The sequence below is a fragment of the Struthio camelus genome, chromosome 4, assembly GCF_040807025.1.
Source record: "Struthio camelus isolate bStrCam1 chromosome 4, bStrCam1.hap1, whole genome shotgun sequence".
NCBI classification, from domain to species: Eukaryota; Metazoa; Chordata; class Aves; order Struthioniformes; family Struthionidae; genus Struthio; species Struthio camelus.
Genome location: NC_090945.1, coordinates 16968519 through 16984420, shown reverse-complemented (window position 1 = coordinate 16984420; position 15902 = coordinate 16968519). Strand labels below are relative to the sequence as shown.

Sequence of the window (15902 nt, the reverse complement as noted above, 5' to 3'; positions counted from 1 at the left end):
CTCAGACTGTCAGCATAGGAAACAGTTTCCTAATCAAGATTCCAAATAATTGCTTCTGTAAGAAAAGACATGTTACACTCTCAGATCTCCATCGCAAGCATAAGAGCATAATAGTTTGCTATTTCTTTTACATTAGAAGCACCAGAAGTGGTCTTAAAGCAGAAGGCCTTTCATAAGGCAGTACAACTGGCAGTAAAAGTACCACAGATGGAAGGGGAGCCCAGGCACGTTGCAGTTATTTTGTATGCAGGGTGCCCTTTAAAGTTTTTTGTTGTTGTTGTTGTCCTTGCTCTGTTTTTAACAAGGTTTTATTTCTTCCTTCCTCAGTCCCTAATGTTTTTATGTTCTGCATTGTAGAGCTATTTAATCTTTCTCTAGTTGCATGTATTTCATTGGATTCAAGAAACGTGCTGTAATGCCATGGTCTCTATATGTAATACAAGTTAAATACAAGAGCTAACAGGCTTCAAACGGAATGATGACCTCCCTTTTTCCCTGGCATATTGTACATATGCTAAAATCTTAACAGAAAATACAATGAAATGGCACTTTGTATCTTAGTGAAACTCAAATCTGGAAGACTCAACTAAAATAATTCTTGTAAATGTCAAAGGCTGGGGGATTTGCAGAAGTTTTGTTTGAGGATTAATCCTTGTAGCACAGAAATCTCTCTTTCAACATAAGGCACTTGTGTGCAGCCAAGGAAACATAAATATATCCAGGAAAGAAAATATACATCCCTCAATGTATTCGCTGTGTCACTTTTGAATTTCTGCTCCCCTCTCCTTTTTCCAATTGTCATCTGTAAATATTGAGCTTGGGCACAATAAATTTGATAAAAATTCTAATCTATATCTAGAAGAACATTTATTTGATTTTAAAATGAGTAAATTTGCCTGTTTATCAGCAGCAAGGTGCTGGTGGATCTGCTATTTTACTTCATAAGTTACACTAATCCTAAATTCCCTTTTTTCATTTTGGCACACTTTGAAGCTCTATTTATATTTATATGTTCTAATTTTGCTGTAAGCAATTTTAATAAAGATTTTTCATAAATAATTTTAAGCTCATGTTAAAAATACAATATTAGTCACAGATGATGTTATTAATACTTAATTTAATTACTAGCTCAGTAGTTACAAGAAAAAGGTCTCCTGTGAGAAGGAATATAAGGATAAAGAAAGCTAACAAATTGCTTGGAAAGGTCTTCTGGCAGTACAAAGTGATTTTTGATGTTAATGTTTGGTTTGTTTTTTTTTTTTTTTACTGTTTTCTACCAGCAAATGCCATCCCTAGAAGTGGGTTTTGTGTTGTCCTAAGCAAATCGGGAAAACACAACCCTACTGAGTACAAAATTAAACATCTCTGCTCCCTCAGGGCAGAGGAGCTAAGAGTGAAAAAAAAATAGAGCTGAGTAAAAAAAAAAAAAAAAAAAAAAAAAAAAAAAAAAGGAAAGCTCTGCAGCTTATTGCTCTGCTGCTGTTATGTAATACTGTTCTCATAACTACCTTGTACAGGACTGATGGGAATCTAGAGGTCCAGATAAGCTGCTGAACTCTCAGATCTACATTAAATTCTACCTTAAACTTTATAGCCTTGCTATGCATGTGTGGGGACTGTTGCCTCTTATTTGTTTAAGGAAAATACACACAGCATTAGCGGCTCTGGCTTTAATCATGCTGCTGTTGGATGCTGAGCTGCCAAAGGTCGATTCCTTCAAGAGGAGTTACAAAATATTTTAGGATGAATTGATGCTACCTTTAGCACCATCAGCTATCCTGCTTTTTTCTCCCCCTCCACTTCAGCATATAGATAAGAGTGAACATACAGCTTAAAATGACTTCTTCCATCTCTTCCCCACTTTCACAGGGCTCATTTATCATAGCAGACATGCCATGAAGACACAAAAGTAGCTATGTTTATGAGTGGGAGGAAAATTTCCAACCTTGCCATCTGCTACATGCTTCCAGGGACATTTGTACATGAAACATCCTAAGTGCACTTAGGAATAAGGATTGTGTGCACCCAAGTGGTGTCTGAGTGATGGGGACAAGGACTACCATGCTATTTCCACTAACTTTCTGGAACCAAAGATGTGGGGATTGCAAGAATTTCTTCTCACCATGGCCACCTTGGAAGCATTATGCTTGCTTTGATATTGTACATTCAAAACTCCTCCAGCCACTGTTACTTAGACCCAAAATCTTGGTATACTCTCAGCTTCCTTAGCACCATAGCCCTAGTGTTAGAGTTCATCATAAAGGTTTTATGGTCATAATCTTAGATAACAGTGCTGCTGTTGCTCAAGGAAAGGTGGTGGTCCCTGTGTTTTTTATGATAGTAGAATTCTCAAGAAATCATCATTTTCTTAAAATGTCTAGCTTGTATCAAAAAAGAGGAGGGGAAAAAATGGTAAGAGAGTTAAGAGTCGCACTACTTGGTGAGAATCCTAGTCTGACTCATAGTGATAACAACCTATAGGTAAGAAGTAAAAATGGCAGAGGTTGTTCACATCACTTTTATACTTTCAAACCTCTGTTCATTCAGTATTTTTTAATCAGAGTTTTGTAGATGAGAAACCGGTGAGGAGTCCTGTAATTCAGTAAGCATATTAACAACTTGTAATTAATATCTTATGAAAGAGGGAAACAAAATGCCTGCATTCAAATTGCTGGCATTGTTCATTTTTCATATTAATAAGTAAGGAAAGAGAATCAACCCAGCAATCCCATTATTTTAACCACCAGGAAAATCGGCGGGTGGGGTGAGGGGATAAATTTTCTCACATAACAGGAACTGTTGAAGCAGCTCGGGGGAAAACCTATGGCTGCCGTTTTACCGCATTCATATGAAACTTGTGCATTTTACTGCATTTATATGAAACTCGTATTTCCAGGTTTTCGCTAGTTCCTGAGAGAGACAGTGCCGTGTAGACAGGCCCCCCCTTCCGTGGCCGGTAAGAGATCTGGGACAGAGGCCCCCGCCCCAGTCCCCTTCCACTCCCGGCCAGGCAGCGGGAGAGCACCCTTTCTCTCGGGCTGGGTCCCCAGCGCTCCGCTCGCTGCCCGGGGCGCGCCGCGACTCCCAGCTGCGCGGGACCGGCCGGCGCCGAGGCGGCGGGCGCGGCGGCGGGCTCTAGGACCGCGGGGGGCGCGGCGGAGGCGGGCGGGTTGAAGGGCTCCCACCTGCCCGCCCGGAGCCGCCTCAGTCTGCGGTGCCGCGGGGCGGGCGGCTCCGTGGCCGCGCTCCGCCGCCCCTGCCCGCGCCCCCGCCCCCGCCGGGCCGGGCCGGGCCGGCAGCGGCGCTCGGCTGCGGGCGATGAAGGGCGGCTGCCGCCCGCGATGTTCGCCGCGGGCAGGTTCAGCATCCCGCGGCCCGTCACCAGGAACCTGGAGGACCTGGACTCGGTGCAGAGCGTCTTGTTGCACAGGTCAGTGCCGGCCGCGGCAAGGCGGGCGGGCGGGCGGCCGCCGCCGGCTGCTTCGTGCCGCTGGCAGGGGCGGCACAGGGGCACTGGCGTCTGCGCTGGGCGGGGGGGGCGGGCAGCTCTGGCCATTCGTGCTCTCTGCCTGCCTCCTCCAGGGCAGAAGCAGCGCGGCGTGGAGCCCCCAAGCGAGGGGGGGGGGGCCCTGCCAGGCGCGGAGCCCCCCGCTGCCCCGGGGAAGGCGGCAGCCCGGGCGGGGCAGTTCCAGCTGCCGCCTCTGCCCCGGGGCTCCCCGCGGGCAGCCTCTCTGGTCGCTTAGGCTGGAAAGCGGGAACGGGAGGGGGCGCGGGCCGGGCGGGCTGCCGGCCGGGGACCTGCTGGGCGCCTGGGTGAGCTCCCGCCCTGGGAGGCAGCGGCCCCTCGGGGAGCGCGGCTAAGGCACTTGGCACGGGCCGTAGGGCACCCTCCAGTGCTGTATGGGGACTCAAGATGCTAATGGTTTTCTTATGCAGGCAAGAAAGCAGGTTGTTGGAGGACAGCTCTGATGTATGAGTGCATAAGCGTTTTGAACTAGTTTTTAACTTAAAGAAAAAAAAAATCCAACTCACACACACAAATCATCCAAGCCGGGAAATCCTTAAGTGAATGTGCAGGAAGAACACGGAGAAAAAGTTGCTTTTTCCACTGCTTTCACCATCCCTATCATGCAATTCTCCACACTTTTCCCCTCAGAGAAATCTTGACAATAAGACTTCATTCAGCAGGCCTGTACAGGACTCTGAAAGCCACTCTCAATGTTGTCTTCTTTGCAGCAGCTGAGAGCCACTTATACTTTATACTACAAGGAAAGCACCATCCCACTCAGCAGTATCCAACAAAAATCATCTGCAGTTGTTCTGTAACGTGCCTGTTTCTTAAAATATTTTCTCTGCTAAATTGGTTTATTTCCTACCACAAAGAAAACATGCAGTTTTCCTCAGGGCCAACTCCAAGCAGATATTGCTAAGGGAACTGGGAACTTAACTATTAACTCAGCTCCTCTCCAGCCCAAAGCACAAAACTGAATAGTCACTTAAACTCCATTCCTATGAACATCAAGGATGAAAACATTGAGTGCAGGCAGGTAGGGCGCTCTGGAATCAGTCTATTGCTGTACTGCACTCTGAAGCAGCTTTATCTGCGTGAGCAGTAAGCGCTCCCATATGCTACCAGGGACCTTCTGATATCTGAAATGCTGTGGATACATTTGTCAGTGACTTTACAGAAAATGTTCTGCCTCAAAGTCAGATTAAAAACATGCTGCCCAGTGGTTTTGCTTATATTAATATACTTTCTGTGTACTAAGGTACTACATTTGCATGTTGATTGACTGTGCATAATAGTTTTCTTTCATGCTTGACCTGCCTGTCATGCATAGCAGGTGATCCTAAAAAAGCCTGTAATTTAAAGCGAAAATAAAAACAGTAGGAAGAGTCTTATTTACAATTACTGGTACTTTTCATGCTAGTAAGAACTCTTAACCCTATAAGATTGTTTTCTAAAAGAATGAGATAGGTTGAACTAGTCTTTCTGAATTCTTCCTGGTTGCCTTCCATTGTTCTTACATTCTTCTTCTGAAATACTTTTTATGATCCATTTTAACAATTGCATAAAGGGAGTTGATATAGAAGTTTAAAAGGTCAGAAAGAGCAGTCTGTTTTAATTTATTCATTCAGCATTGGAGTGTTTTCTCACCTGGTTTTTCTTTTTGTCACAAAGGTAGCCTTCAATCTCAGTTTAGTCTGTTTAAATGTAAATACCCCAATTAAAATGACAGTGCAGTGTCACTTTTCAATTCTTGGCTGTGGATGGGCTCTGTGTAATAATGTCAGAAAAGCTGTGAACAAAGGATTTTGTAATCACAAGAACTTGTTTATATAATCTTATGAAAACCTTACTGTAAACACAAAACCTTATTAAGTAATGCCTGTGAAAAGTGTATGCCTTTGCCTCTCCTAAGTAAAGCAAGATTTTGAGGGGGGAGTTGTAATGTCCATAATCCTCAAAAAAAAGAGGAACCTGTTTCTGTCTTGCATATTTTAGCTGAAGCTGCGTGCTGGAGAAATACATTAATTTAAATCTATAGCTGAAAGGTCTTGAATTTAGCACTCTTTAGCAAACCAGCTTTTCTGTTGTTTTTTTTTCCCCCGAGGTGTTTGATCAAAGCAGGTGTTAACAATAAGAAACAGAATTGTTAGAGAAGAAAATACTTTCCTCGATCTTAGTTTTATGTGCTTGGTACCTGTGTCATGTTTTATCTGTCCAGTTGTTGATAGAGCCTCCCTGGAAACACTCGGCTGCTCCAGAAGTTGAATATCTGATTTGAAAACAAGTAGGAAGGGAGGAAAAAAAAAACAATAATAAGCCATTTAGGTGGTCTTATTTCTTTTTCGGTAGAGCTGTAATTTCAAGTACAGAAGGGGAGGGGGAAAGCAAAGGGCCGTTTAAAATGCTGTTGATAAATGTTGCCAGTCTAAGAAAGATAGAAAAGGGAATGGTAATTGGCCCCAAAATATCAGAGGCACAAAACTGTCCCCTTTTTCGCCCAACCATATCCGTGATTCAGGCCCAATACACCTTCTGAATGTGAATCAATGCAATTGGTCTGGCATATCATTGGCGAATGATGGGTCCTGGTAAAACTGGTAAGATTGGGCCCAACTACACAAAACCAAACAATGCAAGTTAGAAAAGTCACAATCACACATCCTAAACTTGCCAAAGTTCCACCTGCTACTGGAGAAGAGACTAAACTCAAGCCTCTTCTCTTCATCAGGTTGAAAAAATCAGCTGTCAATATGTAACAATGAAGGAAAAATGTTAGTAGTTTAAATTTTCTTTTATGTGGACGGTGGTTAGAGTAGGAGTTAGAAGTATCTGTACAACAAAACCAAAATTGTATTATACTGTTATCTTCCCTCTTTACTAGAGAGGCCCAGTATTGCTCCTTGGTATCTCATATACACTGTTCTCTTGTAACCCTGATCCACTCTTGAATATTAATTTGAATCAAGGTAGGCTGTTAATTTTAAAGCATAATAATTTTAGAAGCAGGTTAAAGCTAAAAAGAAACAAGGAACTCTTGTTCTGAAATTAATGTGTGCACATGGAGTTAGTTCCTTGCAGGAACAGCTAATCAGAACAACCCTTAGGCAAAAGACAGTGTCCTTTAATTGTCCACTTTAAAATGTTCATTAACCATTTGTCCAGTAAGGGAAAGTAGTAATATTGGTGCCAGTGATGCCCTATGGCAATTTTTTACCATCTGCTTGTTAATAACAGCAACCTAGCAGGGAAGGTTTATGGAGTTCTGAGGCTCATGAGTTTCTTAGAAGTATCAGCCCAACTACTTGGGCTAAGTGGAAAAGATCTGCTAGAAGACTAATCATTTCAAATCTCTTTCTAACAGTTATGCACAAGAAATTGTGAGAGACTCTCTTTTCAAGAGGGATTGTGTAGGAAAATCTGTGTCTCCACTAAAATAAAACCCTGCTTTGTGAGATGAATGTGTCTTGCAATCTTTAATTGTCCCTCTAGCAGCAAATATCCCCCAACCATTTCAGAGACATACTAAGCTACTTCTCTCAGTGGACTAAAATCTTCCATCATCTTTTCCTTCATAGTATGGTTATCCCTGTACAACAGCAAGTAGCATAAGACTTCCTCCTCCTTTTAGGAGAGCCCGTATTTCTCGCTTACTGAGCAAGCAACTGGAAACAATTAACCAACTCTTGAACTCAGTGAAATTTAACATACCTAACAGGACCATCTGGCATAGACTATCACTTCTCTACAAAAACACTTTGGTGCTGTTCACTGTATTAAAGGTGCTAGCAAATATAAGTGGAATTGGGGAGGGTGGGACTGTATATCTCACCTACCTCTATTCAAATTCTAACTCCTGCAGTATCCCTTTTAGAAAATCCCAAGTCATTAGGCTCTTTGGAAAATGCTGTTTATGCAGACTGTTTTGAGGAAGTAAATTGTTTGGGAAGTAAGGTGCTTTTAAAATGTTTATTTTTTCCACCTGTTTTTCTGGAAGCAACAGAAAGTGAAGGTTGGTGTATAACTTGCATTTTGCCAATTGCAGGTAATTAAAGGTCTGAATCTGTTTACCTATCTACCATGCATGGATTGTATACTTTGAGTAAAGTGGTTGTTGCCAGCTAAGATAGGAAAAACTTAAATTATCTTCATGTCCTGTCCTAAACTGAATGAAACCATTCTGCTAAGCTTTGGCTTAATTTTTTTTTTTTTTTTGGCAGGGAATATTTCTGTTTCCTCCTTTGGATAGCTTTGTATGATGAAAATCATACAACAGTGATTACCTGTAAAATAAGAGGTCTCATATAGGCACTTCAGAAAGGCCACAGAATCTAGTTTAGGATATCTCTGACTGCTCCAGTTGAAGCCTTAATCACATAGTTAAGGATATGAGTCCAAAACATTCCTGTCTGTTAATTCGCTTGAAATCATATATACTAGTGAATGTTTCTCTAAGACAGTTTAAAGCACAGGAATCTCATACCAGAATTCTGTGACTTCTGCAATATGCTCCAGCACTATAAAAACTCACTGGTGAAGCTATACAAATATCCCACTGAGTAGAGATTAAATCCAAAGTATTAAAACTGTTCCAACAATTATTCTCCATCCCTTTCCTTATGCACCATGCTATCTTGATAGGCTTATGGACATAGCTACACAGCAAGTTGTCTGCAGGGTTGCCATGGGTCTTGTTCTTCATGGATATGAATAATTTAAGTCTTGAAAACTGAGTAGTTTTTTTTCCCCCCATCTCCCTTTATTGTGCATGATTTTGCATTTGTGGACTGCATTTACCTTATCATTAAGATGCCCAATCATATAGCTTGTTTGGGTCAGTCTGAAGTCTTTCATCTTCCTCCCTAACTTAACTGCTGTCCTGACTAACCTGAAGAAAAGTGATTTTACTATCTCATGACTCTTTAAATGATTATAATAAAGCATAATGTGAAGCACAGAGGTATGCCACTGCTCACTATTGGACATGATGAAAATTACTCTTTAACTCAGCTTTCTCTTCCCAAATCGGTTTTTGATTATAAGGAGAACTTTGAGGCTCACCCCAGGACTCTTGAGTTTCATTAATAGTCTCTTTTATGGGACTGTTGCTGGGGCCTTGTTATCGGACAACTAAATAAATAGTCTGTTCTCCATTATGTGTTCCATATTGACCCACTGACTTTTCAAGAGACTGGTGGACCTTAGACGCTTGTTTTGAGGAAGTAAACTGAGAGGTTGGGCACTTTCAAGTGTTTATTATCCCTGCGAGTGGAAAAACGAAGGAGAGTGGGGTCTTTCTGCCAGATGCCGCGCTAAAACTACAGTTTACCTCCTCCAGAGTCGGGGGGCGGTGCGTGCCGCGCTCAGAGACGGGCCGGTTGCCGGCTCCGACCGGGACGGTGGCGGGTGCCGGGCCTCACAGGCGGCGAAAGCGCCCGTTAACGGTCCGCGCGTGCCTGAGGCGGCGCGAGGGGCGCCGCGGGCTGCAGCCCGAGCGCGTTTCCCCCGGGAGCTGCCTGCTTTGGAGGCCGGGTGCTGCGCGAAGGCTGGGGTTTCCCCGAAGCCGCTTCCCCTTTGTAGGGTGCCGGCGGCAGAGTAGGGGGGGGGCTTCAACTGCCCGCCTTCCCCGGCCACGCCGCCGCTTCGAGCTTCCCCCGTCTCCATGGCTCCGCGCCGGGGCCGCCAATGGGAGGGCGCGGGGCTGGTCACGCGGGGGCGCGGCTGTCATGGCGTCCGGGGGAGACGGCGGCAGCGGGCGCGGAGCCGTTGCTGGCATGGAGCCGCGGCGGGGAGAAGGCGCTGAGCGCGCGGGCGGCGGCAGCAGCAGCAGCGGGAGCGACAGCGACTCGTGCGCCACCTCGCTGTCCGCGAGCTCCGAGTAAGGGCAGGGTGCGCGCGCGCGCTGAGGCCGCCGCTGCGGGCGGGCGGGCGCGCGCTGAGGCGGTTTCCCGGCGCGCGGGCCGCCGGGAGCTGGCGGCGCTGTCCGTTAGCGGGGCGCCAACGGCGCGCGGCGAGGCGTTGCTCCGCCTGGTGCCCGGGCGGGGCGAGGCGAGGCGAGGCGCGGCGCAGCCGGGAGGGAGCACAGCCCCGGGCGGCTGCGGGCTCCTGCCGCGGTCCTCTGAAAGCGGAGTGCGTGCGGTTAGAGCCTGCCGGTGCTTGGGAGACTAAAGCGTTTATTGTAGTACATGGAAATCCCCCCCGCCCCCAGGGTATTCTTTCTGAAGGTGGTTTTCTTAGTGAGGGCAGAAGACTGCCGTCAGTAACTGTCCCCACTATAATCAGATGGTGTACTTAAGTAAAGAGTATTAGCTTGTGGTATGTTGTCATTTCTACACGCGGAAAACGTATATATTTTTTCCTCTTTTAAGACGACTTTTTCTTAGCATAGTAGCCCTAAAAGTACCGTGACGAGCTCCAGTATTAGTTTAGCTCATAGGCGATCTTTGGATCAGTTCCTGTATCCCCACAGAAAGATAAATGAAAGAATGGACTTGGCTCATATAATATTAAAAATGCTTTATCAGTTGAGATGCATTTCTTCTCTTTAATCGTCTGTCTTTTGGGAAATGGGAAGTGAGAAGAAAACTATTTCCTATTTGATTTTATAAAAATTTATTCCCAGTCTGCCTCCCTTCCTCTGCCTACCTGTTAAAGCATCTCTGCTCGTCATTTCGAGTGTATGTTTTAAAGTCTAATGGATGGCATTCTACTCTGCATGTATTTTCGGTGTATAATACAGTGAAGAGGGAAAAAAAAAAAGAGGAAAACTCCCATAGGAGAGGTATGAAGTGTGTTTAAACGTACATTGTGTTGGAGCTGTCCCATACACCTAGCGCAGCGAGAGGCAAGGCTGTTGGGTGTACACCTGCGTTCTGGTCGGACCTCGTGTCTCACTCTTTCTTTCCGTGCGGCTTTCTCTTTCTCTTTTTTCCCCTTTGGACCGTATAATAGGTTCCAATAAAAACTGGTGAGGAAGCTTGGAGCACATGAGTGTAGGAATTGCTGTGCAAACTGAAATTTTGGCACGTGCCGCCAAGAAGAAAAAGCATTTCCAAAGAGCGCGGTCCCTTTCGAAGAGGGAGTTAAAAGGCTATCATGTGCCATAGGAGTTTCTGCTAACCCAAATGTTATTTTATTGTGAATTTCTAATGTTTCCTTATTAATTTTTTTCCCTCACTTTTCTTACATGTACTAGAATGTGTGATTTCTTTAATAATAATAATAATAACTAAAAAAAAAAGAGTAATGTTATTTCCTACATAATGCCTTTAGAGAGGTGTTGGATCAGATGTCTGGCCTTAATGCTTATTGCGTGTTGTTATCATTCTAATACCTTCTTAAGTAAGAACTTGTAAAGATTCAAATTCTGGCTTAGTCATGACCATAGTAGCTACATCCAGAATGTTTAAATTATCACAGGTGGTGGCTTAAGAGCATAAACTTGGGCAAAATAATAAATGTGGAGGAAGTGCCTGGTGTTTGTTTTTATCTGCAACATCGGGAGACTTCTTTAAGTCACTGGGATTCCAGGAGAGAATAATACTGGATGGCTCTTTATGCTCTTAGTTCAGTGAGATCCTCTCTTTGACCCCTTAACATTGTTCTGGTGCAGTGTTCGTGTATACTGTTCTTTGCTCAGCTAGACCTTGAAGCTGTATCGTTTATGTATATTCAAATTAATGGTATATTTGAATGCTGTACTAATACTACCGCTAAGCAAAATTTGCTTCCCTTATTCAGTGAAGTATAACTAGTTGTCGTATAAGATGTATGTTAACAACTTGGCGCAGCGTATGATCTTAATTATTATGTCAGTCTCCATTTCGGTTTGTTCAAGTAATAACATTTTTGTACTGGTTTGTTCCAGTAATTATCTGTTTCTTAAAATGTACTGTCCAAAACTGGACATGGTTGACACATTGCCGTTGTCAAACTAGGACAAAAAAATGTTTTGTGCGGCATATGGTACTCCTGTTAATACATCTTTCAGTTGCTTCGCTCTTTCTGTGCAACAGCATGGTGCTGTTGACTTATTTAAAGTGATCCGCTCCAACTGCCAAACTTTTTCTGTAGCAGTACTGCGTATTTACTTTTTCCTGTTTTGTATTTTTTGCATGTGAGTTTGAGTACACTATTTTAAACTTGTCTAAAAAAAAGAGTTGTTGGAGTTTCATCTTGGTTTTTTTGTTGTATTAAAGTGGTTTTTAAAACATTAATCTTGTCTTTCAAAGGGCTTGCAGTGCAATCCTTTTAAAAGTGTATGGGAAAAATAAGGGGAGAGGACAAATAGGATGGTGTTTTTTCTATAAAAGAAAGCCTCATTGTGCCCAGAAATATAATTACTTATTAAAACTTATATGTGAAAGGAACAAGATTTTTAACAAAATGGAATAGTGAATAACGCTTTTTTTTTCCCCCCTCACGCTCTCCTTAACCCCTCTGTACTTGAAGTAAACAGATGTCACTTGCATCGCAACCCTCCTTATCAGAGCTATCGCTGATCGTTCTTCTTTCTTTCCCAGTGACCTCGAGCCTGAGTGGTTGGATGGTGTGCAGAAAAATGGAGAATTATTTTATTTAGAACTGAGTGAAAGTGAAGAAGAAACTCTGCTTCACAACAGCTGTCCAGAAATGCCAGCCGTGAATCACGTCAGATTTCGTGAAAATGAAGCTGAAGTTATTCAAGAGGGATCACGAAAAGAAAGAAAATATAAACTGAAGAAATTCACCAAAATTTTAAAAAAGAAGAATCTTTTGCCAAAGTATTCTGGTAAAAAAGGCAGTGGAAGCTGTAATGGGCACTCTCCTGGTCCTACTTCTATATTGAAACACCAGTCTGCTCAGAAAATGGGTGTCACTGTCCAGCAGAAATTCAAAGATGTATATGTTTATGTAAATCCCAGAAAACTGTGCAGTGCTGGGGGTGAGAAGCCGCTCAGGCTCCTGGAGGCCTTAGTAGGGATTGTTCATCAGTCTTCATGGAGCAGCAGAAGAGCAGAAAAACAAGGCGGGAAGGATAAAGGCATCAGAGGAAATGGTGAAGAGAAGCTTGTAGTACATGGTTTGGTGCCCGGTAGTTCAGCAATTAAAACTGGTCAAATTTTGATTGGTAAGTAATCAAACAAACAGTTAACTTTTGCTGTCTCCCTTTGAAATGAAGATTTTGTTTGCTTTTGAGAGAGGCAGATGACTTGAATATTTCTGAGACTTAGGTCATTATTTAAACAACTATTTTCTCTGTGCCTTAGGTATTATTTTAAATAAATGTCCTTGCATTTGGTGTTTTGCTTCCTGTTCAATTTTACCATATTACTGGTTTTGAGAACGTGATGTAAACGAGAAGGAATTAAGATACTAAGGAGATGACTACCCTTCAAGCCTATAGGGAGTGAGCGACTTGAAGTTAGTAATTTGGAAAAAACAACAACAACAAAAAACCCAACCTTGAATTTAGTGCGGGACTCTCTCAAAAAGAAAAGTGGGGCTGTAGAAAAACTGAAGTTAGCCAAATACTGTGTTTTGTTTTTATCTCCCTCCCCCAATAAGAAGCTTTACCGTATACACATTATCTAGATTTTGAGACTTAAAAAAATGAGGAAAAGATACTGAAAAAGGCATGTTCATGTGTTACAGACCTCCTCTCTTCACCTTTGTGTTTCAATGTTCTTCTGTTTAGCAGAGGTAAAAGCTGCTTCTTTGGCAGTTGTGATCGTAAGGCCTCCCGTATATAGTGGGTCTGCTGTTTGAGGCGGTGAGCCGGTACAGCAGCTCTCTTTTGTGTTGGTTTGGCTCTTCTCAGACACTTCCATGAGCTGATGCAACTAAATAACCTGGCAGAAAACTAATCCAGAAGAAAAACTGTGGCTAGTTTTTTTGCTGGTCTAGTAAGTTAAACTGGGTCACAGAAAGTCTAATAAGCACCAGAGCTTGAATAAGGGAGGGGAAGGATCTTCTGTGGCCAGTCGTGAGGGAGCAGAAGCAAGAATTCCCACTTCTAGCGTCGGGGACATTAAAATGGCTCAGCGCTCACGAGACCCCAGCCTCACAGACTGTAAATGTGCAGCAGCTAGCCTACATCTGTGAAGGGTGGGAGACTTCAGGTATCCTTCAAGTTGTTCCCTGGCAGGAAGAGAGCAAAGATATGTGATGCTGGTTAGAAGATCATGAAAATCTGAATACTGTAGTTGCACAAATCCCACAAAGTCAGCATGAGTGCTTTAGAAATTCCAGTGTTGTGTGCGTAAAAAGACAAATCGTGCTTTGACTAGCTGATTCTTCTAGCGTGTGTTTTGGGCAGGGATGCTAAAGAATACTCCAGGGGGAAAACTGGATAACTTCCAGATTTTACCGGGAAGAACCGATTAATCAAGAAATGGGTGCAGAATGGGGGACGGGAAGGGGGGAAGAAAGTAATTTTCAGCTTGATGTGTTGCACTTAATGAGTTTTAACCTAATTAGTATAATGGTGCTTATAACCTTTAAGTGAATTTTGGGAGGCAAGTTTATATATAATTGCCTATTTTTAAGAACAAGCAAGAAGGCAGAACAGCATAGGCAAATACTAGACCTAGGAGATAAGGCTAACCTTCTGAATGGTGGCAGTCCTTCATTAGCAGCTCTTGATGCTTTCTGGAGCTGAAGGGGACAACTAAAATTTTACGGTGTATTTTTTTTGTTTCATTGTTTTTAAATAGAAGAACATTTCATCTAAAGAACCTAGTAGTTTAATACGTCCTAGGCTATCATCACCAATATTGTCTGTTTTTGCATGTTGGAAACAAATATTTTCAGGCATACTGCAGTTATTCAGCTTTGAACTGAGAAAATGAGCTGCATTGTGTGCCAACAGTATAAAATGTATAATTTTCATATAAAAATACTTTCAAATTATACATCTGCAGTGAACACTGAGTACTCTAAAATTTTTATGTGCTGTCTAGATACAGGGATGTTTTGCATAAATTAGATGCTCAGGTTTCAGTGCTTTTGGCATAAAGAATATACAGTAAAAATCTTTGCTCCTGTCAAAAAGCTGTCTGGTTTACTGTCTTCGCATTGCACATCAGAGGATGAGATAGTTATGGTACATACCCAAAACCGGATTTGGAAATGCCTGTAGCTTCGTAGATGACCTTTCCATCCGACTTCTGACCCTGTCAGGATTTGAAGAGTCTGGGGTGTTTTTTGTTTTGTTTTGGTGGGTTTTTTGAACTGTTAAAAGCAAGTCTTGGGAATCCTGTTGTCAATTGTGGAAACAGACAGTAAAGAATATTTCTGTGGCCGGCATAAAATTGAAGTACTTGCACAAATGTTAGCAGTTTATCTAGCCATTCTCAAATGTGAAGTGCCATATCAGTATAGTGTGTTGCCTTTTCCTCGTGCTTATAACTTTGTTCATCTTCATGGACTTGCATATTCACAGACACTAACCTGTTCTTGTTTGTTTTTAATTATGCGTGTGCATGGGAGGATGACGTGATATGATGATGCAGACCCCTTGCTTTGTGAAGCAGACACCAAGTACGCTTCCGTTTGAGAATGCATGCTTTAAAATAACACACCGTGGTCTTCCTGGTGACTGTTTTGCATCGAGTGTTTGTCACAGGTAAAACAGTCCTGGCTCAGGGAGTTGTTACTGAGTTGAATTTACTGCTTATCAACCTAAATCTTCAAATCATTCTTTCAGGTATTAAGAAAACGGAAAGAAAGAAACAGTTAAACAGTTCAGGAAACGCCTTTCCTCACCCCCCCCCAAGCTCGGCTTCAGTCAAACGCCTCTCCTGGCCACCTTCCTAGTCCCCCATTTTTGCCATGCGTTACGTTCGCTCCGTCCCAATTCCTTCAGTGAAGTGAAGGGCCGTGCGGGAGTTTGAGGTCAGGTGTGTAACAGTTTCCTTCTGTTGCTCCTTGCTTCTTTCTCATTTCCCTTTGCTCCAGCGCGAGTCCTCCTCTGACTGCAGTCTCCTCAGGGGTGTCCCTGCCCTGGTGCAGGCTGCCTATGATCCACAGTCCCACAGGAGTGTCCCTGTTGTGGCATGGGTCTCCTGCAGACCCTTTCCCTAGCGGCCGCAGCTCTTCCTTAAACACATCTGAGCAGAGGGGCCAAGGGCTCCCCGGCTGGCTGAAGTTTTGGCAGGCAATGGGGTGTTTACGGTGTCAGAATCAGCTGTGACTGCCTGGGGCAGCTCTTGGCTTCCTCCCACACAGGGCACCCCTGCAGCCCCCTGCTACCAACACCCTGGCAGTTATGCCCAACAGTCTTCTAACTCGCTCAGCTTACTTACATTTGAGCTCTCTAGGGTTTGAGGGTTTTTTTTTTCCTCCAAGACTTGGGTTTGTAGTAGTTTGAAATATAACCAAGTTACAAATTAATTTGTATTTCCATTGGCAAATT

General features: G+C 43.3%; 1 protein-coding gene across 4 annotated transcripts in view; it reads left to right on the top strand.

Annotated features, from left to right (window-relative positions):
• The first annotated feature begins 3274 nt into the window (after positions 1–3274).
• INTU (inturned planar cell polarity protein) overlaps positions 3275–15902 on the top strand; it is a 60538-nt gene continuing 47910 nt past the window's right edge. For 2 of the 4 annotated variants that reach the window (XM_068941611.1, XM_068941609.1), the window contains exons 1-2: positions 3275–3430; positions 12031–12617. In XM_068941611.1, the coding sequence (XP_068797712.1) occupies positions 3342–3430; positions 12031–12617 (676 nt within the window). In that variant the 5' untranslated portion in view covers positions 3275–3341. Of the gene's footprint in view, positions 3431–9203; positions 9387–12030; positions 12618–15902 lie in introns of those variants that run through there. The other 2 variants (XM_068941608.1, XM_068941610.1) reach the window with 2 other exon arrangements.